The 19,803-nt window shown below is 45.1% G+C and overlaps 1 protein-coding gene across 1 annotated transcript in view; it reads right to left on the bottom strand.

Annotated features, from left to right (window-relative positions):
- Nucleotides 1-19,803, bottom strand: part of LOC139389804 (serine/arginine repetitive matrix protein 4-like) — a 114,130-nt gene that overhangs the window by 6,668 nt on the left and 87,659 nt on the right. Inside the window, exons 6-7 of the mRNA XM_071136765.1 lie at nt 7,529-7,615; nt 2,612-2,777 (exon numbers count right to left, since the gene is read on the bottom strand). Coding sequence (XP_070992866.1) covers nt 2,612-2,777; nt 7,529-7,615 — 253 coding nt within the window. The remainder of the gene's footprint in view (nt 1-2,611; nt 2,778-7,528; nt 7,616-19,803) is intronic.

Raw genomic sequence — 19,803 nt, 5'->3', positions numbered from 1 at the left:
AACTGAACCAAATTGAAAGATTTATTTTATGTACATTTTTTTTTATTAACTGAACTGAAACAAATATATGAAAGGAAGGACAAAATAACAGAACATAAAGAAGAGTTACTAGTGTGTGAATAGAAACTAGCAATGGCTTTAGCTAAATCCAGCGAGAGAAAGAGAGAAGTACAAGAGGAGGAACAACAACGGCCCCATTACAAAGCCTGTTTTAAAGAACATCCAACAAACATCACAAAATGGGTATTATGTGGAAATGAAAAGGACTGTAGACAGAGATGTCCCATCAGTCTAACTTAGAAAGTCCTCAGAATAGGACAGATTGTTTTCCCTGCAAGAAGAAAGGAATTAGCCTGCAGCGAACCCTAAGGTACAGTAAATCCCTACGTCTGCGGATAGCATCCACTTACCAATCAAGATTTCCTCCTTAAGTAGGTAAGGTGTAAGAAAAAGGGAAGAGCGGGCAACATAAGTGCATCATTAGAGTCGTAAATTGCAAGAAAAAGACAATAACCCTCTCTTCAAACCCAGAGCCAGTTACCGTTATTGGCATGTTCCTTTTCTTCCCATAATTGAGATTGTTTAAGAGTTTTCTCGGGGCTAGAAGCCCATAACAAGCTTTTATTGTGTAGTCAATCTTGAATACACGCTACACGTCTGTGAGGCCAAACTTAATGTACTTTAGAATACTGTACTCATACCAGTTTTGTAAACTAGACTGTAAGTTGTTTTTTTTAAATTAGTTTTACTCTAAAAGAGTAAGAGTGGTTGCTAAGGACTATACAAGAATAAAATACATGTTTTTCCTGCTGAAGATAACTAAGAGATACCAAATGATTGAATGTTTGGCTAACTCAAATTCATTCCCTCCAAACAGATTATAATCTCTCTTTACCTATCGATTGCAAATCACTCATAGTAGATTGATTAAACTCTGCCCTCCCTAAGTCTTTTTCAGATAATCCAGTCCCCAGGCTGCAACATCAGACCATAACTAACACTGAAAACCCCAGGGGAAAACATCAAAACAAAACCACCCATCACAGGGCCACTGACAAATATTCTTGAATCGATTCAATCTTGCTCCTCAAGTACTATCCTAACAGTCAGTGTTCTTCTGCTGGCTATCAGAACACTAGTTACCCAAAGTAACCAATAGTCACACTGAAAGCAACCCTAAACACCCACCATTTTGTTAAGTCCATTTGGAATATGTAGCAGTGGAGAAGCCGTTTTAATATTTGGCACATATTCAGTATTCAAACTACCTGGGAGTTTAATCAGTGTGTTTGTTCTATTCATACCCACCTTTCCCTTTGTGGGTTGCATTGATTGGGAGGAAATATCAAACATACCGCAGAAATTAAACAGTTTCTAAACTATTGCTAACGTATCCGTATTAAAATGAGGACTAATCTACTTCCATTGACGGTTAATTTAATTAAAAACCCTTGAAAATTAACACAAAGTGGAAAAAACGTAGTAATATTGCCACGTTAGGTAACCAATTTGAGATAATCCTCTAAAATAAAGGGTTGTGTTTAGAATACAAAGCACCGTTGGTCTATAGCTTATTGCATTTCAATTACCAACCCTGTGGTCTGTGATGAAAAACATCTGGGGAGTAATTAGCATAATTTAATGATCACTGGAGAGAAATTAAATGTATCTCACGCCTCAGCGAGCCTGAGACAATGAGTCAACGAACAAACGGAGCTGAGCTGTGTTTAAAATCACATACATTCCCAGTAATAAAGAACCTAGGAAATGCCACTTTCAAAAGAAAGTAAGTCTTTTAGATCTGACCGATCACTATCGCCCAAGTCTCTAATACTGCTGCAATGCTGGGCCAATAGCAATCCATAAACAGTCAATGAAAAGTATTGTTTTGATGAAAAGAACTAGTACTTATATGCTTGAGCTCAAGAAATACAGCTGAATTGAAGACAAAATAAACTGATATAGTATGTGTTGGAATCTTGCCAGCGGTCATTGTGCTGATCATTATAAATCATTCTTTACCCATTAGCTTTTCACAAAACACAGCTTGGCTGCATCCTCTGCACATTATCATTAGCTGCCTACCACCAGCAAGTTCCCCGGGTGCTGTTTCTGCTAAGTTTGTGATTATATAATGGTGTTAGATAAAAACAGAAAAACAAGAACAGATGACATCACTGCTCAATGAAGAGTTCATTAAAAAAAAACATGTCAGGAAGCAACATGATTTTGGACAGGCCATGTAAAATGAGTTGAATTCAAAAGTGATTTAGATCGACCCTCGAAGGAATTCGAAAGACTATATTCCCAAAGATTTTGATGAAAGAAGATGTAGATAAGAAAAAAGGTCAAAAGCCATGACAGAATTAGATTGTATTTTTTTTTTTACAGCATATCTGATGAAGATTGTTTGTAAAATAGTTTGATCTTGAGAGAGGATATGGGCTTATGAACAATCTGATATTCTATATGTAAATGTGTCAACAACAAAAAAACATTGCCCTGAACGTTCGGCTTCAGACACGGAAGCAAGAGGTCTTACACGACCTTAACAGAGTAATACCACCAGAAGGTATTTTAGTTTAGGCTCAAAGTCCCGAGGAACACTTACGGTGCTGGTAGAAAGGACGGAGCGAAAGATTGGAGTTGTTTTACACACTGACTTGGCGGCCGGCTCCCACTCAAACCCTCCGTGGTCCAGTGATGTACCAGGGTCCTCCATCAGGGCTGCTAGGCCTCCCAACGCATGGTGATCCACTGATTTGTGCAGATGACGTCTGTGGACACAAATATTAAGGAGTTAAAAACATCACTAAATCAAAGTCCACAATTTAGTACAAACTTCGTTTTACTGAGAGCCTTTTCTGGCCCACAATCGTCCAGATATACTGCCAACTGTGCTCGTTCAGGACAAAAACGATTTAGTCAAAATAGCACTAATTGTGCAGCCGTGAGAACACCTATTTGGGGTAATGTAATCACTGGGACAATGTTTACCGTTTGAACAGCTGTAGTTGAAGTTATGTCACAATATCATCCAAAGGACTTTATGACTGGTTATGATTGAACAGTGGCCTAGTTTCTGACAGTGGAAAAACTGTGGTGGACAGGGGGCACAGGCAGCCAGCTCAGGATGTGCCCCAGACTGTACAGGAGAACCAGACAGCAACCTCATAGGAAATGTCATCTACGGCTGAACAGGGATCAACCCTCAGCTGTTTACAGACTAATGCCTGCAACTCTGTCTGTGTGTGTGTCTTTGTCTATGTGTGTCTGTGTGTGTGTATGTGTGTGTGTGTGCGCGACAAACCAGCTCGATATATAGCCTAACCCTCAGACACAGGCAAACACTACTGGCACAGATACCAGTCAACCAGCCAAGCTAGGGGAACGAGAATTTACACAGACACAGCCTTGCCAAGCTGTGGCATTTCACATTTCAAACTAGAGCTACAGCTGTGGACACGAGCCGGAGAGCTAAGTGGGTTTTTATGGCTAGGCTTGACGATTATACAACTCCAGAATGATTATACCGTCCCATAATGCAGTTGGGGTATAATCGTTTCAACGGAACAGTTGATGTAGAATCCCTGAGAATTGAAGATTATTCAGATTGTCCTCCTGTCGTCTTCCCCCCACGACATAGACTGAGTTCCATATGGCACTCTAATCCCTATATAGTGCACTGCCGCCGCTGTTCTAACATAGTGCACTATGTGGTGAAGGGGGCAATTTTGGGACGCAAACACTCTCGGCACGGTCGGTGAAGCGCAATCGGTCGCTCGGGGTAAAGCCTGCTGCTGTTCAATTTCGGTAATGATATCCTCTGCCGAATATCACAGGTAAACTCCCAATAATCGAGAGATCCAGAAGGGATTTTAATGCAATCATCTCTGGCTTTAGATTATTTCAGTTTGAAACATGGGCTCAGTTTGGTCGTCTCTCTGTCACCAGTGTGAATGAATAACACATGGCTGAATGTGGCAGAAAAGGCAGAATAATTTAATGAACAAACAAACAAATAAATGAAATGTCAGATGAGTGACACTATAGAGGTCTAATATAATGACACTGTAGAGGTCTAATATAATGAAACTATAGAGAGGTCTAATATAATGACACGATAGAGGTCTAATATAATTGAGCTGTCTGTCTCTGAAGATGCAGATGTAAATGAAATGGTGTGTTTACGTTGTCAGAATGCATATTAACCAATGGAACAGTTGAACAGAAACAACTGCTGCAGACCCAATACATTTAATCCAACCTCACCCATCACCTCAAACAACTACTGCAGACCTAATGAGTTTAATCCAACCTCACCCATCACCTCAAACAACTACTGCAGACCCAATACATTTAACCCAACCTAACCCATCACCTCAAACAACTACTGCAGACCTAATGAGTTTAATCCAACCTAACCCATCATCTCAAACAACTACTGCAGACCTAATGAGTTTAATCCAACCTAACACATCACCTCAAACAACTACTGCAGACCTAATGAGTTTAATCCAACCTAACACATCACCTCAAACAACTACTGCAGACCTAATGAGTTTAATCCAACCTCACCCATCACCTCAAACAACTACTGCAGACCTAATGAGTTTAATCCAACCTAACACATCACCTCAAACAACTACTGCAGACCTAATGAGTTTAATCCAACCTCACCCATCACCTCAAACAACTACTGCAGACCCAATACATTTAACCCAACCTAACCCATCACCTCAAACAACTACTGCAGACCTAATGAGTTTAATCCAACCTAACCCATCATCTCAAACAACTACTGCAGACCTAATGAGTTTAATCCAACCTAACCCATCACCTCAAACAACTACTGCAGACCTAATGAGTTTAATCCAACCTAACCCATCACCTCAAACAACTACTGCAGACCTAATGAGTTTAATCCAACCTAACCCATCACCTCAAATCCTAAATCTAGTACAGACTGACTCAAAAAAGAATCCACCAAATCCATCAATCTACATCTGTGCCACTGTGAATAGAGCCTGTTCGCATTGATCTGGCCATCTGTCATTGTAATTGAGGGTACATCTATCTGTGGACGGAGTTTTCCATCCATTTCCTGTGGACGGCGTTTCCAGCCGTTTCCTGAGAAGCTGTGATAGGAGGGCTACCACAACCACTGTTAATCGTTCCTAAGATCACACAGTGGCCTATCAGTCACCTCTGGCCTATCAGTCACCTCTGGCCTATCAGTCACCTCTGGCCTATCAGTCAGTCACACCTCCTGCCTATCATTCACCTCCTGCCCATCATTCACCTCTGGCCTATCATTCACCTCTGGCCTATCATTCACCTCCTGCCTATCATTCACCTCTGGCCCATCATTCACCTCCTGCCTATCATTCACCTCCTGCCTATCATTCACCTCCTGCCTATCATTCACCTCCTGCCTATCATTCACCTCTGGCCTATCATTCACCTCTGGTCTATCATTCACCTCTGGCCCATCATTCACCTCTGGCCCATCATTCACCTCTGGTCCATCATTCACCTCTGGTCCATCATTCACCTCTGGCCCATCATTCACCTCTGGCCCATCATTCACCTCTGGTCTATCATTCACCTCTGGCCTATCATTCACCTCCTGCCTATCATTCACCTCTGGCCCATCATTCACCTCTGGCCTATCATTCACCTCCTGCCCATCATTCACCTCCTGCCCATCATTCACCTCTGGCCCATCATTCACCTCTGGCCCATCATTCACCTCCTGCCTATCAGTCAGTCACACTCTGGCCTATCATTCACCTCTGGCCTATCATTCACCTCCTGCCCATCATTCACCTCCTGCCTATCAGTCACCTCTGGTCCATCATTCACCTCCTGCCTATCAGTCACCTCTGGCCTATCATTCACCTCTGGCCCATCATTCACCTCCTGCCTATCAGTCACCTCTGGCCTATCATTCACCTCCTGCCTATCATTCACCTCTGGCCCATCATTCACCTCCTGCCTATCATTCACCTCTGGTCCATCATTCACCTCTGGTCCATCATTCACCTCTGGTCCATCATTCACCCCTGGTCCATCATTCACCTCTGGTCCATCATTCACCTCTGGTCCATCATTCACCTCTGGTCCATCATTCACCTCTGGTCCATCATTCACCTCTGGTCCAGTCACCTCTGGTCCATCAGTCACCTCTGGTCCATCAGTCACCTCCTGCCCATCATTCACCTCCTGCCCATCATTCACCTCTGGCCCATCATTCACCTCTGGCCCATCATTCACCTCCTGCCTATCAGTCAGTCACACTCTGGCCTATCATTCACCTCTGGCCTATCATTCACCTCCTGCCCATCATTCACCTCCTGCCTATCAGTCACCTCTGGTCCATCATTCACCTCCTGCCTATCAGTCACCTCTGGCCTATCATTCACCTCTGGCCCATCATTCACCTCCTGCCTATCAGTCACCTCTGGCCTATCATTCACCTCCTGCCTATCATTCACCTCTGGCCCATCATTCACCTCCTGCCTATCATTCACCTCTGGTCCATCATTCACCTCTGGTCCATCATTCACCCCTGGTCCATCATTCACCTCTGGTCCATCATTCACCTCTGGTCCATCATTCACCTCTGGTCCATCATTCACCTCTGGTCCATCATTCACCTCTGGTCCATCATTCACCTCTGGTCCAGTCACCTCTGGTCCATCAGTCACCTCTGGTCCATCAGTCACCTCTGGTCCATCATTCACCTCTGGCCCATCATTCACCTCTGGTCCATCAGTCACCTCTGGTCCATCAGTCACCTCTGGTCCATCATTCACCTTCTGCCTATCATTCACCTCTGGCCCATCATTCACCTCCTGCCTATCATTCACCTCTGGTCCATCATTCACCTCTGGTCCATCAGTCACCTCTGGTCCATCAGTCACCTCTGGTCCAGTCACCTCTGGTCCATCAGTCACCTCTGGTCCAGTCACCTCTGGCCCATCATTCACCTCTGGTCCATCAGTCACCTCTGGCCCATCATTCACCTCTGGTCCATCATTCACCTCTGGCCTATCAGTCAGTCACACCTCTGGCCTATCAGTCAGTCACACCTCTGGCCCGTCATTCACCTCTGGCCTATCAGTCAGTCACACCTCTGGCCTATCAGTCAGTCACACCTCTGGCCTATCAGTCAGTCACACCTCTGGCCTATCATTCACCTCTGGCCTATCAGTCAGTCACACCTCTGGCCTATCAGTCAGTCACACCTCTGGCCTATCAGTCAGTCACACCTCTGGCCTATCATTCACCTCTGGCCTATCAGTCAGTCACACCTCTGGCCTATCAGTCAGTCACACCTCTGGCCTATCATTCACCTCTGGCCTATCAGTCAGTCACACCTCTGGCCTATCAGTCACCTCTGGCCTATCAGTCACCACTTTGTCGTGACCAGACCAGACTAGTCCAGACCAGATTGGGCCGAATGAAAAGAAAAACGGGGTTCTGTCTGTGTGTGTGCGCGCACGTCTCAGTGGCTAAGACTTACCTGCTCTCAGTGCTGGAGGAGCGCCAGGTGGAACTCTCAGACTCCGACCTCCGGTAGCGTCGTCTCCGGTGCATGTGCCTCCGTGAACTGGAAGAGCAAATGAGAGGAGAGAGAAAGAACAGGGGATGAGGATCTTCTTAGTGGGGAAGAAATAGGAAGATGTTGCTGTGATGGATATTGGACTTGCTTACCCTTATAACTGTATATGCTACTTTCCTGATAACTGCCACCAAATTAAATCAATATATATTTTTATAAAAATAAGACATAGTAATGGAAAAACAATGACAGAAAAAGAAAAGAGAAAGGAGGAGAAGAGAAAAAGGAGGAGAGGAGAGCAGAGCAGAGGAGAGGAGAAGAGAAGAGAGGAGGAGATGAGAGAGAAGAGAAGAGAGGAGAAGAGAAGAGAAGAGAGCAGAGCGGAGAGGAGAGGAGAGGAGAGGAGAGGAGAGGAGAGGAGAGGAGGAGAAGAGAGGATGAAAGGAGAAGAGAGCAGAGGAGAGGAGAGGAGCAGAGAGAAGAGGAGAAGAGACGAGAGGAGAAGAGGAGAAGAGAGCAGATGCGAGGAGTAGAGAGCAGAGGAGAGGAGAAGAGAGCAGAGGAGAGGAGAAGAAAGCAAAGGAGAGCGGTCTGACATTCTGTCTGACATTCGGTCTGACATTCTGTAGCAGTCACACTATGTTCAACAACAATGCGCTGCTCACTACAGAACAATTGGAAACATTATTTATTCACAGTGTGAACTTGGATTCTCTTATTCTCTTTTGGTCCCTTTTTCTCTTTCATTGTAATTCTCGCTTTCAATTGTTTTTTTCTCTATCGGAGTGGATGATTTCATGGTGCTTTCAGAACACAAAAGCAGTGTAGTTGTCCACACTGGTTGCTTCTTATCATGGATCGTTACTCTGGACCCTGATCTCATCATGGATCGTTACTCTGGACCCTGATCTCATCATGGATCGTTACTCTGGACCCTGATCTCATCATGGATCGTTACTCTGGACCCTGATCTCATCATGGATCGTTACTCTGGACCCTGATCTCATCATGGATCGTTACTCTGGACCCTGATCTCATCATGGATCGTTACTCTGGACCCTGATCTCATCATGGATCGTTACTCTGGACCCCGATCTCATCATGGATCGTTACTCTGGACCCCGATCTCATCATGGATCGTTACTCTGGACCCCGATCTCATCATGGATCGTTACTCTGGACCCCGATCTTATCATGGATCGTTACTCTGGACCCCGATCTCATCATGGATCGTTACTCTGGACCCCGATCTCATCATGGATCGTTACTCTGGACCCCGATCTCATCATGGATCGTTACTCTGGACCCCGATCTCATCATGGATCGTTACTCTGGACCCCGATCTCATCATGGATCGTTACTCTGGACCCCGATCTCATCATGGATCGTTACTCTGGACCCCGATCTCATCATGGATCGTTACTCTGGACCCCGATCTCATCATGGATCGTTACTCTGGACCCCGATCTCATCATGGATCGTTACTCTGGACCCCGATCTCATCATGGATCGTTACTCTGGACCCCGATCTCATCATGGATCGTTACTCTGGACCCCGATCTCATCATGGATCGTTACTCTGGACCCCGATCTCATCATGGATCGTTACTCTGGACCCCGATCTCATCATGGATCGTTACTCTGGACCCCGATCTCATCATGGATCGTTACTCTGGACCCCGATCTCATCATGGATCGTTACTCTGGACCCCGATCTCATCATGGATCGTTACTCTGGACCCCGATCTCATCATGGATCGTTACTCTGGACCCCGATCTCATCATGGATCGTTACTCTGGACCCTGATCTCATCATGGATCGTTACTCTGGACCCTGATCTCATCATGGATCGTTACTCTGGACCCTGATCTCATCATGGATCGTTACTCTGGACCCTGATCTCATCATGGATCGTTACCCTGGACCCTGATCTCATCATGGATCGTTACCCTGGACCCTGATCTCATCATGGATCGTTACTCTGGACCCTGATCTCATCATGGATCGTTACTCTGGACCCTGATCTCATCATGGATCGTTACTCTGGACCCTGATCTCATCATGGATCGTTACTCTGGACCCTGATCTCATCATGGATCGTTACTCTGGACCCTGATCTCATCATGGATCGTTACTCTGGACCCTGATCTCATCATGGATCGTTACTCTGGACCCTGATCTCATCATGGATCGTTACTCTGGACCCTGATCTCATCATGGATCGTTACTCTGGACTCTGATCTCATCATGGATCGTTACTCTGGACCCTGATCTCATCATGGATCGTTTCTCTGGACCCTGATCTCATCATGGATCGTTACTCTGGACCCTGATCTCTCTTTTGACGAACATATTAAGGATATTTTAAGGACAGCTTTTTTCCATCTTCGTAACACTGCAAAAAATCAGAAACTTTCTTTCCAAAAATTATGCTGAAATATCTATCCATGCTTTTGTCACTTCTAGATTAGACTACTGCAAGGCTCTACATTCCGGCTACCCGAGTAAAACACGAAATAAACTTCAGTTAGTGCTTAACACGGCTGCTAGAATCTTGACTAGAACCAAAAAATGTGTCATATTAGTCCAGTGCTAGCCTCTCTACACTGGATTCCTGTTAAGGCTTAGGCTGATTACCAACAACGACGAGACGGCCTACAGGGAGGAGGTGAGGGACCTCAGAGTGTGGTGTCAGGAAAATAACCTCACACTCAACGTCAACACAACAAAGGAGATGATCGTGGACTTCAGGAAACAGCAGAGGGAGCACCCCCCTATCCACATCGACGGGACAGTAGTGGAGAAGGTGGAAAGTTTTAAGTTCCTCGGCGTACACATCATGGATAAACTGAAATGGTCCACCCACACAGACCGCATGGTGAAGAAGGCGCAACAGCGCCTCTTTAACCTCAGGAGGCTGAAGAAATTTGGCTTGTCACCAAAAACACTCACAAACCTTTACAGATGCACAATTGAGAGCATCCTGTCAGGCTGCCTGGTATGGCAACTGCTCCGCCCACAACCGTAAGGCTTTCCAGAGGGTAGTGAGGTCTGCACAACGCATAACCAGGGGCAAACTACCTGCTCTCCAGGACACCTACACCTCCCGATGTCACAGGAAGGCCAACCACCCGAGCCACTGCCTGTTCACCCCGCAATCATCCAGAATGCGAGGTCAGTACAGGTGCATCAAAGCTGCATCGAGAGACTGAAAAACCGCTTCTATCTCAAGGCCATCAGTTAAACAGCCATCACTAACACAGAGAGGCTGCTGCCAACATACTGACTCAAATCTCTAGCCATATATTGTGTTATGTACATATTCTTATTCATTCCTTTACAGGTATTATAGATTGCTTGTTGGTTATTACTGCATGGTCGGAACTAGAAGTACAAGCATTTCGCTACACTCATATTAACAACTGCTAACCATGTGTATGTGACAAATAAAATTTGATTTGATTTGATTTGATTATCGAGCTCCATTCAAAATGGAATGGTCTGCCGATCCATGTGAGAGATGCAGACTCGGTCTCTACCTTTAAGTCTTTATTGAAGACTCATCTCTTCAGATGGTCCTATGATAGAGTGTAGTCTGGCCCAGGGGTGTGAAGGGGAACGGAAAGACACTGGAGCTACAAACCGCACTTGCTGTTTCTGCCTGGCCGGTTCCCCTCTCTCCACTGGGATTCTCTGCCTCTAACCCTATTACAGGGGCTGAGTCACTGGCTTACTGGTGCTCTTCCATGCCGTCCCTAGGAGGGGTGCGTCACTTGAGTGGGTTGAGTCACTGACGTGATCTTCCTGTCCGGGTAGGTGCCGTAGGGGAGATCTTTGTGGGCTATACTCAGCCTTGTCTCAGGGTAGTAGGTTGGTGGTTGAAGATATCCCTCTAGTTGTGTTGGGGCTGTGCCTTGGCAAAGTGGGTGGGGTTATATCCTGCCCTGTTTGGCCCTGTCCGGGGGAATGGACGGGGCCACAGTGTCCCCCAACCCCTCCTGTCTCAGCCTTCAGTATTTATGCTGCAATAGTTTATGTATCGGGGGCTAGGATCAGTCTGTTATATCTGGAGTATTTCTCGTGTCTCATCCGGTGTCCTGTGTGAATCTAAGTAAGCTCCCTCTCATTCTCTCTCTCTCTCTCTCTCTCTCTCTCTCTCTCTCTCTCTCTTCCTCTATCTCTTCTCTCGGAGGACCTGAGCCCTGGGACCACGCCTCCTGATGAATCCTTGCAGTCCCCAGTCCACCTGGTCATGCTGCTGCTCCAGTTTCAACTGTTCTGCCTGCGGCTGTGGAACCCTGACCTGTTCACCGGATGTGCTACCTTGTCCTGGACCTGCTGTTTTGGACTCTCTCTCTACCGCACCTGCTGTCTCTAACTCTGAATGATCGGCTATGAAAAGCCAACTGACATTTACTCCTGAGGTGCTGATCTGTTGCACCCTCTACAACCACCGATTATTATTTGACCCTACCCCTCAGAGCCTGGTTCCTCTAGGTTTCTTCCTAGGTTCTGGCCTTTCTAGGGAGTTTTTCCTAGCCACTGTGCTTCTACACCTGCATTGCTTGCTGTTTGGGGTTTTAGGCTGGGTTTCTGAACAGCACTTTGTGACATCGGCTGATGTAAAAAGAGCTTTATAAATAAATGTGATTGATTGATCTAAAGAAAGACTCTCTCAAGCAGGGGTGCACAATTTGAATTCAGAAATGTCCAGTGACTAACATTTTCTCCTCCCAAAAGTTCAAACCATTAAAATGTCTAATGTGCACTATGATTTGGGGGCATATATAGTTCTTGTAAATGTATACGTAGCTAATAAACAAAGTACTACATTTCAACAATATTTATTGCACATTTTCATTGCAGGTGTGGATATAGATACTTTTGTACCTGTTTCCTCCAGCATCTTCACAAGATCCTTTGCTGTTGTTCTGGGATTGATTTTCACTTTTCGAAACCAAGTACGTTCATCTCTAGGAGACAGAACGCTGCGTGGTCCCATGGTGTTTATACTTGCATACTATTGTTTGTACAGATGAACGTGGTACCTTAAGGCATTTGAAAATTGCTCCCAAGGATGAACCAGACTTGTGGAGGTCTGAATTTAGTTTCTTAGGCTTTGGCTGATTTATTTTGATTTTCCCATGATGTCAAGCAAAGAGGCACTGAGTTTGAAGGTAAGCCTTGAAATACATCCACAGGTACTCCTCCAATTGACTCAAATTATGTCAATTAGCATATCAGAAGCTTCGACATGACATCGTTTTCTGGAATATTCTAAGCTGTTTATAGGCACAGTCAACTTAGTGTATTTAAACTTCTGACCCACTGGAATTGTGAAAAGGTGAATTATAAGTGAAATAGTCTGTCTGTAAACAAAACGACTTGTGTCATGCACAAAGTAGATGTCCTAAACGACTTGCCAAAACTATAGTTTGTTAACAAGAAATTTGTGGAGTGGTTTAAAAACGTGTTTTAATGACTCCAACCTAAGTGTATGTAAACTTCCGACTTCAACTGTATGTAGGTGCTCAGTTTTTTATTTTTTGTATTTCACCTTTATTTACCCAGGTAGGCTAGTTGAGAACACCTTTATTTAACCAGGTAGGCTAGTTGAGAACACCTTTATTTACCCAGGTAAGCTAGTTGAGAACAAGTTCTCATTTGCAACCGCGACCTGGCCAAGATAAAGCATAGCAGTTCGACACAAACAACAACAGAGTTACACATGGAATGAACAAAACATACAGTCAATAATACAGTAGAAAAAAAGAAAACAAAGTCTATATACAGTGAGTGCAAATTAGGTCAAATAAGGGAGTTATGGCAATAAATAGGCCATGGTGGCAAATTCCAATTAAACACTGGAATGGTAGATGTGCAAAAGATGGATGTGCAAGTAGAGATACTGTGGTGCAAAAGGAGCAAAATAAATAAATACAGTTTGGGGATGAGGTAAATAGATGGGCTGTATACAGATGGGCTATGAACAGGTGCAGTGATCTGTGAGCTTCTCTGACAGCTGGTTCTTAAAGCTATTGAGGGAGATGGGAATCTCCAGCTTCAGTGATCTTTGTAGTTCGTTCCAGTCAGTGGCAGCAGAGAACTGGAAGGAAAGGCGACCAAGGTAGGAATTGGCTTTGGGGGTGACCAGTGAGATACACCTGCTGGAGAGCGTGCTACGAGTGGGTGCTGCTATGGTGACCAGCGAGCTGAGATAGGGCGGGGCTTTACCTAGCAGAGACTTGTAGATAACCTGTAGCCAGTGGGTTTGGCGACGAGTATGAAGCGGGGGACAGCCAACGAGAGCGTATATGTCGCAGTGGTGAGTAGTGTATGGGGTTTAGGTGGCAAAACGGATGGCACTGTGATAGACTATATCCAGTTTGCTGAGTAGAGTGTTGGAGGCTATTTTATAGATGACATCGCCGAAGTCAAGGATAGGTAGAATGGTCAGTTTTACGAGGGTATGTTTGGCAGCATGAGTGAAGGAAGCTTTGTTGCGAAATAGGAAGCCGATTCTAGATTTAATTGTTGATTGGAGATGCTAATGTGAGTCTGGAAGGAGAGTTTACAGTCTAGCCAGACACCTAGGTATTTGTAGTTATCCACGTATTCTAAGTCAGAGCCGTCCAGAGTAGTGATGCTGGATGGGCAGGCAGGTGCGGGCAATGATCGGTTGAATAGCATGCATATTGTTTTATTTGCGTTTAAGAGCAGTTGGAGGCCACGGAAGGGGAGTTGTATGGCATTGAAGCTCGTCTGGAGGTTAGTTAACACAGTGTCCAAAGAAGGGCCAGAATTATACAGAGTGGTGTCGTCTGCGTAGAGGTGGATCAGAGAATCACCAGCAGCAAGAGCGACATCTTTGTTGTATACAGAGAAGAGAGTCGGCCCAAGAATTGAACCCTGTGGCACCCCCATAGAGACTGCCAGAGGTCCGGACAACAGGCCTTCCGATTTGACACACTGAGCTCTATCAGAGAAGTAATTGGTGAACCAGGTGAGGCTATCATTTGAGAAACCAAGGCTGTTGAGTCTGCCAATAAGAATGTGGTGATTGACAGAGTCGAAAGCCTTGGCCAGGTCGATGAATACAGCTGCACAGTAATGTATCTTATCGATGGCGGTTATGATATCGTTAAGGACCTTGAGCGTGACTGAGGTGCATCCATGACCAGCTCGGAAACCAGATTGCATAGCGGAGAAGGTACGATGTGATTCAAAATGATCATTAATCTGTTTGTTAACTTGGCTTTTGAAGACCTTAGAGATGCAGGGTAGGATAGATATAGGCCTGTAGCTGTTTGGGTCTAGAGTGTCTCCCCCTTTGAAGAGGGGGATGACCGCGGCAGCTTTCCAATCTTTGGGAATATCAGACGATACGAAAGAGAGGTTGAACAGGCTAGTAATAGGGGTTGCAACAATTTCGGCAGATACTTTTAGAAAGAGAGGTTCCAGATTGTCTAGCCCAGCTGATTTGTAGGGGTCCAGATTTTGCAGCACTTTCAGACTATCAGCTATCTGGATGTGGGTGAAGGAGAAATGGTCTTGGGCGGGTTGCTGTGGAGGGTACCGGGTTGTTGACCGGGGTAGGGGTAGCCAGGTGGAAAGCATGGCCAGCCGTAGAGAAATGCTTATTGAAATTCTCAATTATAGTGTATTTGTCCGTTGTAACATTGTTTCCTAGCCTCAGAGCAGTGGGTAGCTGGGAGTAGGTGCTCTTATTCTCCATGGACTTTACAGTGTCCCAGCACTCTTTTGAGTTTGTACTGCAGGATGCAAATGTCTGTTTAAAAAAGCTAGCCTTAGCTTTCCTAACTGCCTGTGTATATTGGTTCCTAACTTCCCTGAAAAGTTGCATATCACGGGGGCTATTCGATGCTAATGCAGAACGCCACAGGATGTTTTTGTGCTGGTCAAGGGCAGACAGTTCTGGAGTGAACCAAGGGCTATATCTATTCCTGGTTCTACATTTTTTGAATGTGGAATGCCTATTTAAGATGGTGAGGAAGGCACGTTTAAAGAATAACCAGGCATCCTCTACTGTCGGGATGAGGTCAATGTCATTCCAGGATACCCCGGCCAGGTCGATTAGAAAGGCCTGCTCGCAGAAGTGTTTTAGGGAGCGTTTGACAGTGCTGAGGGGTGGTCATTTGCTCGCAGACTCATTACGGATGCAGGCAATGAGGCAGTGATCGCTGAGATCATGGTTGAAAACAGCAGAGGTGTATTTGGAGGGCGAGTTAGTTAGGATGATATCTATGAGGGTGCCTGTGTTTACGGATTTGGGGTTATATCTGGTAGGTTCATTGATAAATTGTGTGAGATTGAGGGCATCAAGCTTAGATTGTAGGATGGCCGGGGCGTTAAGCATGTCCCAGTTTAGATCACCTAGCAGCACGAGCTCAGAAGATAGATGGGGGGCAATCAAATCACATATGGTGTCGAGGACACAGCTGGGGCCAGAGGGTGGTCTGTAGCAAGCGGCAACGGTGAGAGACTTGTTTCTGGAAAGGTACATTTTTAGAAGTAGAAGCTCAAATTGTTTGGGTACAGAGCTGGATATTAAGTATTTCACTCTGCAGGTTATCTTTGCAGTAAATTGCAATACCGCCCCCTTTGGCAGTTCTATCTTGTCGGAAAATGTTATAGTTAGGAATGGAAATTTCAAGGTTTTTGGTGGTCTTCCTAAGCCAGTATTCAGTATTCAGTATCCAGTAGGACATCCGGATTGGTGGAGTGTGCTAGGGCAGTGAATAAAACAAACTTAGGGAGGAAGCTTCTAATGTTAACATGCATGAAACCAAGGCTTTTATGGTTGCAGAAGTCAACAAATGAGAGAGCCTGGGGGATGGGAGTGGAGGTAGACACTGCAGGGCCTGGATTAACCTCTACATCACCAGAGGAACAGAGGAGGAGTAGGATAAGGGTACGGCTAAAGGCTAACAGAACTGGACGCCTAGTACGTTCAGAACAGAGAGTAAAAGGAACAGATTTCTGGGCACGGTAGAATATATTCAAGGCATAATGTACAGCCAAAGGTATAGTAGGATGTGAATACAGTGGGGGTAAACCTGTGCATATAGTGATAATGAAAGAGATATTGTCTCTAGAAATAGCATTTGAACCAGGTGATGTCACTGCGTGTGTGGGTGGTGGAACTAAATGGTTAGCCGAGGCATGTTGAGCAGTGCTAGAGGCTCTACAGTGAAATAAAACAATAGTTACAAACCAGAACAGCAATCGACACGGCATGGTGACGTTAGGGAAAAGCATGCGTAGCCGGGTGATCATAGCAGGCTAACAGAAAGGCCTTAGAGGGATGACGTGACGGAGGGACGTCTGTTGTTGCCCCCTCGTGCAGTTACATCAGCGGGCGGATCAGCAGGGCTCCATGTGGTAAACCAGGCCAATTGGCAAAATATGTTTAGTGGCCGAAGAAATATGACCGAAGGGCCTCTTAAGCCAGCAGTCCAATGTGCTTTAGATAGCTAGCAGGCCGCAGATTAGCGGCTGTGCGTTTAGGGGTCGTTAGCTGCTATAATTCCAGGTGGGAAAAAATATATATAATAAAAATGTAAAAAAAACAACAACAAAAAAATAGGTTCAGAGATTGCGGTAGGAATCCGGAGATATGGAGAAGAATAATTCAGACTAGCTCTGGTTTGAGTCGCGCTGTACAGACTGGCGAGAGTTGTCCGGGATAAAGGTAGCTGATGACCGCTAGCAAAGGATAGCTGACTGCTAGCTAGTGGCTTCTGAATGTATTCGTTGGGCCTCGTAACTCAACAGTCCGTTGTGCTCTAGACAGCTAGCATTCAGGGGACGTTAGCTGTGGAGGACGGAGGGTGAAAAGGTTCAGAGCTTGCGATAGGAATCCGGGGATATGGAGAGAAAAATAGGTCCGGTATGCTCTGGTTGAATCACGTTGTACAAACTGGCGAGAGCTTTCCGAGCTAGAGGTTAGCTGATGACCTAAAGCTGGCTAGTTTATGTTGAAGAGATTCCAGTAATAGAGGCAGAGAAAAATACTTTAGAGGAAAAGCAGGTCCACACCACATTGGGTGAGGCGGGTTGCAGGAGAGTATTTTGAAGTAAGGGTTTAGAAAAATATAAAAAGATATGCGAAGAGAAATATATAAAAATATACATACACGACAAGACGAAGGTCAAATACGTCTGACTGCTACGCCATCTTGGAATCCACCATCCTAGACTCATTGGTGAGTCTGGAAAGGTACTTATTGTTAATGATGTTCATAGTGGAGAAAGAAGACTAACAACTGTATGTGGAGACAAACATGGTCAAGGTGGGTAGTGCTTTTGGTTTTGGTTAGACCAGGGGAAACATTCTCAGACACAGCCTGCAGCCAGAAAGTGCAGTTAGTTGAAAGTGCTCTCTTAGTGTAACATTTGCTTGCAGATCAATCAGTTCCATCTGTAGAGATCCAGCAAGTGCCCACATGAAGGTCTGTGTCACCTCCTTTGAAAATCCCCTGACATCTGTTATGAGGAATGGATTCTCAATTAGAAGAAGGGGCTGCTGTCCAAGGATGAAGCTGTCAAAGCCATTTCTGAAGTTTCCAATCAGAGTATCTATGAAGTCAACATGAGGAGAAACATCTCTCTCACCCTGAATCTGATCCTGCACTTTTGTGAAGTGTGCTCAGTCTCCTTGAAGATCTTCCTTGAACACTTCCAGTTTCCTCTGGAAGGAGTGGACAGATGTCATCAAAACACAAACGGAGTTGTTCTTTCCCTGTAGTTTAATTTGGAGCTCATTAAGGTGTGACAACAATTGAAAACTGTGTTGCCTTCTGGCTCTTGAGCTGTACAAGGAAAGCTGTTATTTCCATTTATGGACCAAATGCGTTCCAACACCCTGCCTTCACTGAGCCGTCTTACGTTGTTGTGCAGCAGTAGGTCATTTGCATTTGCCTCAACTTCTATCAGGAATTCTCTCAGCAGGTGATGTTGATGAGATGAGGATTCCCTGAGGAAGTTGATGAGTTTCATCATTATATTCACACTTCAGCATACTCTTCTGACAGATTGGCGCACAGGACAGACTGATGAATGATGTAAGCTGTGAGATCAGGGTTGTCCTCTTTCAGCCGTGCCACAGCTCCTCTCTCTCTCTTCCTGTCATGGCAGGGGCCCCGTCTGAGGTGATAGGGACCACTTCTTTTAGATATATCCCCCTCTTTCTCATCATCTCCTTTATGACCATGTCTATGTCCTTTCCTCTTGTATGTGTCTCGAGTGGTGTTGCACCTAACAGGTCTTCATAGAATTCCTTCTTCTCTGTGTGGTAAGCTGAGCATTATCACTCACATCAGTAGATTCATCAACAGCATAATGCTCTGCGTGGTGCTCTCCGAATAGCTCCATCACGCTGTGTAAATACATCCTCTGTTAGTATTTCACTCTTTCTTGCTGCTGTTGTACGTGACATTGGGATTTGCTTGATCTTTTCACACAGCTCGTCTCTTTGTTTATCGTCAAGTAAAGTTTCAACAGCATTCGTTACACTCCATCACCACTCCCTCGTCAGTAAATGGCTTCTGCTGTTGACCCAAAATCAAAGCTGTTTTTTTGGGAACATTCATTTGCACGTTGTTGAGCAGTGAATGCATGGGAGAGGACTCTGGTGGACCGATCACACTGGGCTTTGAGTTTATTTTGCCTGTCCTCACATCAGACTGCTGTGGATATGTTTGCTCAAAGGATCTGTGCTTCGTCTCGTAGTGGCACATCACGTTGGCACTTTGGCACTTTTTTTTATTAGAGCCACGGTCTCTGAACATATCAGGCAGAGTGGTTTGACACTCGCTGCGGGAAGGATAAAGGCATATTTGTCTGTCCACTCCTCTTTGAAAGCTACATTTTCTTTATCGACTTTCCTCATTTTTGTGCATAGCATTCTATAATTTCTCCCTTCGCTTCCGTTTTTGCTTCTCTTGCTGTCTCTCTCTCTCTCTAACAACATCAGTCTACTAACATGCATTGTAAACATTCGCTTTGATTGGCTGAGTTTCATGAAGTGATTTAAATAACGCACATGATTGGACAACACACAGTAGTATGGGGCGCTGTCTGGGACCTTCCCAGCTGCGCTGAGCCAGCACAGTATGTGTACATTTAAAAAAAAAGAGTTGCTTCATCAGTATTTAATGTAACAATTATTCATGACAAATGTGTCGAGGTCCAGATAGAACCTTCCGCCAATTGT

Source organism: Oncorhynchus clarkii, chromosome 30 (assembly GCF_045791955.1).
Source record: "Oncorhynchus clarkii lewisi isolate Uvic-CL-2024 chromosome 30, UVic_Ocla_1.0, whole genome shotgun sequence".
Classification (NCBI taxonomy): domain Eukaryota; kingdom Metazoa; phylum Chordata; class Actinopteri; order Salmoniformes; family Salmonidae; genus Oncorhynchus; species Oncorhynchus clarkii.
This window is presented reverse-complemented; position numbering and strand designations above follow the sequence as displayed.